Here is an 11070-nt window from a genome sequence, read left to right on the forward strand (position 1 = left end):
AAAAAACATCCTTTTTTTTGTCCGTGCATGTGTGAAAACTTGTGAAACAAAAAAGTAATTCATACGGAATTTATTAATAATTTAATAGGAGACTTATAATGTTTAAATACACATTATTTTTTATCTTTTGTTGGGATCTAGAGTTTGTCAGTTCCAGTATTCATTCACTAAATGTCCTCCTGGAGCACAGCCTGCAGGAGGGCAGAATCTCCAGCAGGTCTGCAGCCCCACACCTGCAATTCATCTATCTTCATTAAGAGGAGGATAAGAGGAGTCTGCAGTCAGCCCTTTGATCCCTGAGTATTAAGTCCTTAGAGTACTCTCTGAGTTTTTCTCTAAATTCTCTTGTGCRTAGACCTTTGASATAACTTACTCCTGTTTGTGTTCCTAAAAGGTTACCTCCATTGACGGTTTGGACCGGTTCCTCTGAGGTCCTCCAACCATAAAGATCATCTTCATCTCTCTGTGTTTTTTGGACTCCTCTCTCTCCTCGAGTACGTAACCTGTCTGCCCTCCAACCTGCTCATCGTTCCTTAGCTCACGGTCTCAACCCCTCAAATCCCACTCACCTCTCCCTGGCCAACCTGTTTCATCTTCATAGTAAGCTAAGCTCCTGTTCTTCTGTATTTACTATATATGTATATATATTTCCTGGTCTCATCACCTCTCGTCCTTCACCAGTGTTCCTGACCCCCTGCCCTGCGTCTGCAGGACCACGTTGGACCAAGATCATTTTCATTTAAAATAAACATCTTAAAACTTTGTTGCTTCCGAGAGTGTTTTGCATGTGAGTCAGAAAACTTTCTAAAACCTTGACATCTTTTTGACAGCTTTATTAATAAACATCAGAGTTATAATAGTTTTTTTTAACTGTTTTGTATTGTTATTTGTTCTTAAAGCATTTTATTGCCTTTTTGTAAATTCACAGATGACAGTATTTTCCTGTCAGTAAATTCTATACAAAATGACCTTTAGGGGAAACAAGTTGGATTCATATTGAACGTTGAACCTGGCTGAATTATGGGTTTGAAGATGTAGAAGTGATAAATGACAAACTTGAGTGTTTTGAATTTCTTTTTGTAAACCTTCATTTCAAGAAGTTTCATGGTGAAAATCACAGCATTTAAGTTGAAGGAAATTGTATTACCAGTTAACAAAATGTAAGGTACAGTCTTGTATTTTTGTACTTTCTGATCAGTGCAGCCATATGGTTTAAACAGTTATTGTCTTATATATGGCCTTTCTGTCTTAACAGCTGCTGTGGGGCTGAAAGGAGTCAGAGACCAGAATAAAGTTTTTAAACAGAATCAAATCATTTTTTGCAACATTATTCAGACTTCCATGTTTCCTTCAAAGTCACATTGTTCTACTGAAGTGCCCCAAGCCTGTATATGTATAAAATGTGATCTAGACTTGTGTAGCACCTCCTATCCTCTTCAGGTTCTACAAAGTTGAAATAAGTCTATAAAAATAATTTAACACAAAATCATTATCTGATTATTTTATGTTCTCCATTCTCATTCCTAGTTAAGATACAGGATTAGAAATTTTTAAGCAAAGCTTAAATTCTGGAGATGGTGTTTGATTTTTTTTTATTCCAAATCGCTGGATCTTTATAAAAATACTAAAAAATTTTATAATGCTGTCAAGTGTAACAAAGGTCATTAAACTCTCGGTTCAGGGTGATTCACTGACTCCAAGTTTCAATGTGTTTTGACAGCTGGGCAGGGTCACTGGACCTGGAACGGTTAATAAAATGCAGAACTTTGAAATGCTGAACCTGCAGCTGACTCATTCTCTTCAATCTCTTGGTCTTGCAGATTAACTCGACTTAAATGACCTGACATGGTTGCAACTTTGCACATGTCATGATCTTTTAGTATTGTCACGTATTAAAGTGCAAGACGTGTGTTGTTTACAGACGACATGAAAGAAGGAAGTACCTGCTGTGTCAGTGAAGCAGCGGGYCTTTCAAACCACAGGCTCTTGACCTCTGACTTCCTCTGTAAGAAAAAAATGTCTGTCGGGAAACACCAAACTTAAAAGACATCAAGAAAAAACTTGTTTACCAAAGTGTCTCTGCAATGAGGTGAAAGTGGATCCATGCTGTTCAGACACGCAACCAAGGAATTGAGACTGATAACAGATAAAATGTGATTGCAGATGTATGAAGTGCAATTTAGTGGTGAATTATAGCTTTGGCTAAAACACAAAGTAATTCTGCAAGTAAAAATAAAAAGTTTAATGCTGCTGCAAGGCACTATTAAAATAATCCTTGTTAAGAGGAAATAAATAAGGCAGATCTTTGTTTATTACTGCACCCTATCAATCATTTAATACTATTTATGCATTAAATGCATGTGCAGTACAGAGGGAAGAGGACTTTAAACTTCTGTACATAATATCGTTCTTTTAAGAGAGATAATAAAGACAAGCTGATTTGCATTCAGGCCACTGAAGCAGAAAATCAACTGTTTAAATGTGAAATTGTTCATCACATCATTATATCATCAAATGGTATCAAGTAAAGTGTATTTGTATCACATAATAAAAAACACAGTAAACAAACTTAAAAATCTAAGATGTAAAATAACATAAAAAAATTTAAAGTCAACTCTTCTTTTGTACTGAAGCCAGTGAGAACAGATGTGTTTTAAGACAAAATTTAAAGTTTAATCTGAAGGAGCTGGTTCCACAGTTTAGGACCTGATCATCTATGTGGAGCAGCCTGGACCTCAGGACCACTAAGAGAAACTGGTCATTAGATCCAATGAGTATAGGGCTGCAGGAGGTCAGACAGGTCTACAAGAGTCCGTCCATTCAGAGACTTATAGGTTATTGATTCCCAAACTTTTCCATGGTCCTCCAAACAGCATCAGCTTCTGACCGAGGACTCTTGTTGCAAACCCACAAACAACGCTACAAAATATGGGAAGAAACATCAACTTTTACATTGTTTTTCTCACTTTATCCACCATTCAATAATTAAAAGCATGAAAAAGCATTATAAATTATATAAAAAATTGGAAACCATTTAATTTCATGATGATTTAAAATATTTATTAGAATAATTGTTTCAGTCTTTGCATTTTTCCCCTCATCTTCCCTTTAGCTTTCTGAGGTACCCCCCCAGCAGCCCCCACTTTGAAAAACACTGTTATAAGTCAACAATTGGTTTAAAAAAAGTTTTTGTTGGATCGTCTTTAGGTTTTTCTACAAACATATAAGTTCAAACAAAGCAAAAAGACTTTAGAAAAAGTCCCTCTCACTCTGTGTATCACCTGCTAACTAGCTTAGCTTGTTCAGAACAGAAACTTTAGCTGGTTTAAATCTGGTTTTRATACCTCAGTACAACGGGAATAACCTGTGTGTCAGGACTGTTGACACGTTATAATGGTGTCTTAAATTTAAATTAGTAATACTTATTGATGGTCAGAAGATGTCCTGTTTTACCACACCTCACCATTATGTGTTTCATGAGGTGAGCTCACACTTGGTTTGTAAAGGCCCAGTTACAAACTAAATTGATGGTTTCAGTGAGGTAAAGATCAGTGTCTGACTAAACTAATCCTGCCTGACATGTGTTTTGGAAAAAAGAAGTGAAGGTTTTACTGATGTCGAGGAATAACTTGTTACTAAAAACTCTTTCAGGGTCAATATTTTTTGAAGACATAAAAAGTTAGGCTCTAATTATGATCTAAGTCACCAGAGAGATTATTTATTGTTTAAACATAAATTTATTAATAAGTCCACTTGTTAGCCCTAAATGTGWATTTCAAATAAATCAAATGTCTTGTTTTCATAATGTGGTAAAAGACACTTTGGAAACCTCAGTTYGTTGTTGTATGAATTGCTGGGAACACTAAGAACTGAATAAACACCTGAACAAACTGGTATCATTATTTGAAAATAGGTGTTGTAAATCAAGGAAAAACCATCCCTGGTGTGAGAAGCCAAACTTCAAATCTTATAGTGAATCTGACATGTCTGACTCAGGTTCCTCTTTGTCATAATCCCACAAATTACTGTATTGCTTCACTGTGTACAGTAAATATTGCCACAGACAGTGTCTGTCAGAAACTGAAAGGAGCTGTTGCACTGATTTACTTGTTGTTTATTTGCGCAGTGTTACAAAGTTTTACAGCTTGTTAAAAAGAGCTTTTTAAAGTCAAAGCTGCTCTGAATGCTGGCCTGCCTTCATGTTCATGATGTTGTCCTTCAAAACCTCAACACGTTCTGTTCAAGGCTGACACACAAGGTCTAAAGAGGATGACTCTGTGGTTTTTTGGGCCATTCTGGAACCAAAAAGAAAGCAGCTGACATTGAACCAGTGGAATCACATTTTTTAAATCAGCCACAGAAAGCTTGACTGAATAAATGAACTGATAGTTTTATGAACACAGAGATATACTGTAAACAACAAACATATTTTCTCTCCTCTTAAATCCTTCCTGAAACAAAGGTCAGATCAAGTTACAGGATTTCAGTCATTAGTATTCCTTTTCAGAAATTTGACGGTTAAATAAAGTCCATTTTCCTTCTGAGTGAAGGTGCTGTACGGCTCAATCTCCTGTAGCTCCTAGAAAAGAAGACATATTGTAAAAATAATTGTTAAAATATCTGATAGTAAACAGTAAACATGAGACTTTTTATCTGTACAGTACCCCAGCTGGATGACTGCTCTGTGATTCTGCTGGGTTTCTGGTCCATAGGAAGAAAAATTTAATCAAAATTATTCTTATAATGTGAAACAAAGTGAGACAAAACATGAGCTCCTTTCTTGGTTTGTATGAAACTTTAAATGCAGCATAAAATCTGGGATAATGCTGCATTTAGTGAATTTCAGATGATTGTAAAATGTTTGTACAAAAATAAAGTGTGGATGAAATGCAATAGACTTTTACTTGCAAGTTTAATTTATTAATTTGATTATTATTAAATATATTAATAAATACTGTATCATTGTAAATCATTTGCAAGTCTTAGAATGTTCACAAAGTTGTCACAGTGGGGCAGTGTTGGATTAATTCCAAACGGCTGGCATATTCCAAATGTATCCTAATGAATAAATAAAACTCAATATTTAAAGAACCATAAATGGTACAAAAACCAAAACACATAGTGAGCATTTCCAGAATGTTCTTAACAAATAGAATCTTGAATGGTTTCAATAGAATAAACCATTCAGCAGGAAATAAGTCGGGAAAAACAGGAACACACAGGATCTCATTATGTGCATTTCAGTCACACTAATTTATATTGAGGAACAAAACATATTTAAAAACAAGGAACAGATGACTGAACAGAATTTTTAAAATTCTAAATATTTCTGAAAATAGTTTTTGCGCTTTCAAGTTTTTTTAAATAAATTATGGACATTAGCTTCTCACCGTCGTCTTTGGTAAATAAATCCAAGAACAAATGAAGTTATGATAATGAAGAAAATTACAACAATCCAAGTACCGGGATAAGGGAAGGTCCCTTCATTATTTTCATCTGCTGGAAAATGTAAAAAAGATAGAAGTTAAAAAATATAACACATGTACATTATTGTAAAGTAGAAACATTTTCACAAACAGAACATGTTCTCACCTCTGACTGTGACGCTGAGATAAAGGTTAAAAGTTCCTTTAATATTTGAACACTCACAGGTGTAATTTCCACTATCAGATGGTGTTAAACTGCTCAGGTGCAGAAACACANGTTCAGTCAAATCTGGTTCCTTTCCGACCGTCTTCACAAGATTCACTGCAAGCAGGCAGTTACAATAAAACAGTCTGGATCAGTGATTGATGTATCAACATTTATACAAATTACATATATTTTTTAATTGTGTAGCCAAACAAACTGCAAAACAAATTCATTTAAGTTCAAAGTGTTTAAATGTGACTTTAGGAAAAATAAGTCTTTACCTTCACCGTCTTTAAAACATCCAGCAGCAGGCAGCAGCAGCAGAAGAAGAAAACACAGCTTTAGTGCAGCCATTCTGTGAAAAAGAGTTGTTAAGTGTTAAACTCCACAGAAGTGAGAAAGACCTAAACATCATTTAAGGTTTAGACAGACCTCGTGATCTAATCCCTCTAAGAGGATGTGATGACTTCCAAAAAGGAAATGTTGCTTTAGAACCATATTTGTTTTGCTATCCTAACATATAGTCCAGTAATGTTAAAACTTAAAGTAAAACATCAAAATACTATTTACATCCTTAAGAGACAAAAAACTATTTTGTTTTCTTTAAAATGTGTATTCAGAACAGCAACCCTCAGGTTCTGTTATTGCAGCTTTAGATTAGTAGATAAAATATCACATTTACTTGTGGTTTTCACATTTAGACGTTTGAATGTGAGATTTAAAAAGAAGACATTGTTCTGCAGCTTCTTCCACTTTATGACCTCATCTTTTCTTAATAAGTCACTTTCACACAGCACTGATATAAAAATCACCTCACACACTCATGCAAAGTACGTCTTTAAGTATGAATTCAATACCAGGAGGACATGAGAAGGACAAACAACATGTTCACAAGGACACCTCGACAAACCAACACACAGTGAGGGTCTTTCAGCACCATCACACCAGATCTGATGAGAGAAACTCACAGTGATGCAGGTGGATGCCCCKTTGTGTCCTGGGTTGTGTACTTACTACAGTATGCCTGGTAAATTGGACACAATTTGACTTTGCTGGCCAGATGGAATTCATCTTGGAGAAAGCTGATGAATCGGCTCGGCATGTCCACACAATTTGCCTGATTGGATCGCCACCTTGAGATTATCAGCAGACATTAAGGCAGTGGGAAAATTGTTTATTATCTGCCTGTCCCTTCTGTTCCCAAAACAACTGATTACAGAATTCTGGATCTCTCTTCCTGTCGCCAGTTAATTTGTTTATCACCTCTTTCAGATTAAGACTGGAATAAACATTGTTTGACATCAAAGGGGCCCCTGATGTTAAACAAGAAGAGACAAAGCATCAAAAGACTCCCATCAGATTTATCTGTGGGTCAGCAACGCCACCCTGTGGACATTTTATTTTGCACCATGTATTAACCCTGAAAACATTTTATTTTTCACCCATGTTTTCCGTTTATAACTATAAAAAGCTTCTGTGAAGTGTCAAAACAATACCTTGGTACTCTGATTTAATTACTGTAATAATCATGACATTGTTTAGTAACTTGATTTGGTTTTGATTAATTATTACTTTGTTCTTCTGTTACATGTCTGAATAGGTCATGTGACCACCGCAGAAAGTCTTAACCAATGAGAAGTTCCGTTGTGAACAAGYAGTATTTTATTGTTCTGCCATGTGTAGAGTTCTAAGAAGCGTTTGAGGACAGAGTAGGTTCNAATAAATACTGTATCATTGTAAATCATTTGCAAGTCTTAGAATGTTCACAAAGTTGTCACAGTGGGGCAGTGTTGGATTAATTCCAAACGGCTGGCATATTCCAAATGTATCCTAATGAATAAATAAAACTCAATATTTAAAGAACCATAAATGGTACAAAAACCAAAACACATAGTGAGCATTTCCAGAATGTTCTTAACAAATAGAATCTTGAATGGTTTCAATAGAATAAACCATTCAGCAGGAAATAAGTCGGGAAAAACAGGAACACACAGGATCTCATTATGTGCATTTCAGTCACACTAATTTATATTGAGGAACAAAACATATTTAAAAACAAGGAACAGATGACTGAACAGAATTTTTAAAATTCTAAATATTTCTGAAAATAGTTTTTGCGCTTTCAAGTTTTTTTAAATAAATTATGGACATTAGCTTCTCACCGTCGTCTTTGGTAAATAAATCCAAGAACAAATGAAGTTATGATAATGAAGAAAATTACAACAATCCAAGTACCGGGATAAGGGAAGGTCCCTTCATTATTTTCATCTGCTGGAAAATGTAAAAAAGATAGAAGTTAAAAAATATAACACATGTACATTATTGTAAAGTAGAAACATTTTCACAAACAGAACATGTTCTCACCTCTGACTGTGACGCTGAGATAAAGGTTAAAAGTTCCTTTAATATTTGAACACTCACAGGTGTAATTTCCACTATCAGATGGTGTTAAACTGCTCAGGTGCAGAAACACAWTCTGATTCATGGTTAGAAGTTTAAACCTGGAGTCACATTCATGAATAAAGTCGTGTCCATGTAAATACAGCAGACGACACTCCTCTCCTCTGCTCCTCTCTGTTCTGATCTTACACACTATCATTATAACGGTGCTCTGTGTGTCGTTGCTGCAAAGTTCAGTCAAATCTGGTTCCTTRCCGACCGTCTTCACAAGATTCACTGCAAGCAGGCAGTTACAATAAAACAGTCTGGATCAGTGATTGATGTATTTTTTAGATTTATACAAATTGCATCTAGTTTCATACATTTAGTTAAACTGCATAGCAGATTCTTTTAAACAGACTTTAGGAAAATGAATTCTTTACCGTCAGCATCTTTAAAACATCCAGCAGCAGGCAGCAGCAGCAGAAGAAGAAAACACAGCTTTAGTGCAGCCATTCTGTCAAAAACAAAACAACAGTTTCTGTAAGTATTAAACACACTGTTGAAGGGCAGAGGACAGAAACAATAGTTTCAACTTTAGATACAAACCCCAAATTCTCGTCTCATGAAGAGGATGTGACAACTGCTAAAAAGGGAACACGACTGTAGAACTTTTGTTTTCGCATCTTAACATCCACCGCAGCAGTGTTACAAGTGTTTGAAAGTAAAACATTTAAATATTATTTGCACCATTAATCCACAAAAAACAGTTCTGTTCTCATAAAAAGAGTATTCTGGTCAACAAACATCAGGTTGAGTTATTGCAGCTGTAGATCAGTAGATCAGTGAGACCTGAGCTGAGAACGTCACATGTAATTTATGGTTTTCACATTTAGAAACTTGATTGTGAGATTGACAAAAGAAATCAATGTTCTGCAGCTTCTTTCACTTTATTTCCATCACTTTTTCACACAGCACTGATAAAAAAAACATGCATAACCACCAGTGATGGAGGGCTGGATGTTTTTTACCTGGTCTCTGGGTCTTAATGCTATGCCTCAGACTTGGTCTCAACAATTTGGGTTAAGGCTGGTTTGAGACTGATAGTTTTATCAAAAAATATGAAAATGTAACTCCATTTGATCTTCACCCACAGATGCACAACAGTAAACTGAATGTGAATTGAAAGCAACATAAGTGATCAGAGCGCAGCTGCATCTCTCCATCTCAGAAAAAAATCAGGGGTGAAAGTAAGCCGGTACTCGTTCGGCCAACCACCTAATATCTGTCTGCTCCAGCAGTGGACTGACATCATGGACATGTCCCCTGCACTTCTTTCAACTGTAACAACGGTTTAATCTGTTAATAAGATGTGTCAGCATTTAATGAATCTTAGGTCAGCCTGCCTTAAGGTAATATGTTCATCACTCAGCCCCACTAATGCTGTTAACATGATCACTGTATACTTTATTTTCTCTGGCATTATCTCCGAGCTGCAATAGTATTTAGTACATATATTTATAGTGAAATTATTACACAACAGTATAAGCTTACTCCTCTTTTGCATCTCTAGATTACTCAACATTCAAGCAGTGTAACAGTTCTGGACAAGCTTGTAATTTTTTTGATTAGGAGTTGTTCCATTACAAAGCAAAAGAAACTGTTTAAACAAAACAACAGTCCAATATTTAAATTTTAACAACCTGCCCATCATTGACTTCGCTGTCTGTCGGTTGCATCAAATAATACAGTACCACAAATTATTGTGCAACATATCTGAGAGATGCTGGCGCTAAACAGCAAAAGCAAAATGAAATTAATTTAGGTTCGGGAGCAGGACCACGCCTCTCACCTTCAGCTAATCAGTCAGAGTCTATTTAGACTTGCCTCACCTGGTGTTCTGCCTTCAGCTGGCTGTCTCTACACCCACCCTCCTCTTTTGCCCCACTTAGGCCCCTTTGCACGCCCTCATCGCGTCACCTTCCTCACTCCCTTCATCCCCTCCCCACATTCCTTTATCCCTTTCTCATCTCTTCCTCATCACCTCATCTCCGCATCTTTTTCTTTCACCTCCATCCCTACTTGAAACTGCCTCCTAATCCATTCCTTTTCAGGTTTCATCTGGGGGGTCCAAAGCAGGCTCAGGAAAAAGCATCCTTCCTGTAGAACATGCCTCACTTTGGGTCTTCTCCTCAAGCCTCCTTCGATGTACCTCACCAGATGCCTCATCATTCATCCCACTACCCCTCGACCCCTTCCTTCAATAAAATATTTAAACTCATTCCATGGCATGGTCCTTGCTAGTGAAGCATAGTGTGCTGGTCAAACTGGAGCACATTCACTGAAAGACTAAGACCACCACAGAGTTCTACAGGGAATTCTTTCTTCCTGTGGTCATCCAACTCTAATGCCTCTCTTTGACTGACTACAACTTTATTTACTTTGATGTACTTTCTTACATTTTAAACCTTGCATGGAGCAACTGTAACAAAGTTGATTTCCCCCTATAAACAATAAAGTGTTCTTAGTCTCACTCTGTCACATCCAGGACAGGTTAGTGACCAAAGTAGGGCAGGTAAAAGGACACTTTGAGTTGTCAAATTAAACATAAAGAACAACTGTTTCTGAATGTTTGTCTGAATGTAACATTATATCATTTCAATGTGGAACTTAATTGCTAAAACGTCAAAATTTATGCAGATTTGTTTAATAAAGTGATCAAACATTTCTACTGAACAAACTACATTTGTAGATTTTAACATCTATAAACAAAGGATGTGCAGGAAGAAAATTCCATTTCACCAATTAAAAATCATCCTTTCAGTTTATTAAATGACACATGACAGAAGTCAGGAAAACAAACAAAAGCAAAAAATAGAACAAAGAATCTGTAATTGACAAACAAACCTCTATCAGAACAATATAGATACAATAAGACATTTACAGAGTTTCTAGGAACTTTCTGGAGAGTTGACCACAGTCATAAAAGGAGATATACGTATATCTCTACATCTCTCTCTCTCTCTCTCTCTCTCTCTCTCTCTCTCTCTCTCTCTCTCT

The 11070-nt window shown here is 36.1% G+C and overlaps 1 protein-coding gene across 1 annotated transcript in view; it reads right to left on the reverse strand.

Moving 5' to 3' along the window:
* LOC106527585 (OX-2 membrane glycoprotein) overlaps nt 1–527 on the reverse strand; it is a 5829-nt gene extending 5302 nt beyond the window's left edge. Inside the window, exon 1 of the mRNA XM_014022510.1 lies at nt 520–527. Within this exon, the coding sequence (XP_013877964.1) occupies nt 520–527 (8 nt within the window). The remainder of the gene's footprint in view (nt 1–519) is intronic.
* Between the last annotated feature and the right edge of the window lie 10543 nt (nt 528–11070).

The sequence above is a fragment of the Austrofundulus limnaeus genome, unplaced genomic scaffold (genome assembly GCF_001266775.1).
Source record: "Austrofundulus limnaeus strain Quisiro unplaced genomic scaffold, Austrofundulus_limnaeus-1.0 Scaffold333, whole genome shotgun sequence".
Lineage (NCBI taxonomy): Eukaryota > Metazoa > Chordata > Actinopteri > Cyprinodontiformes > Rivulidae > Austrofundulus > Austrofundulus limnaeus.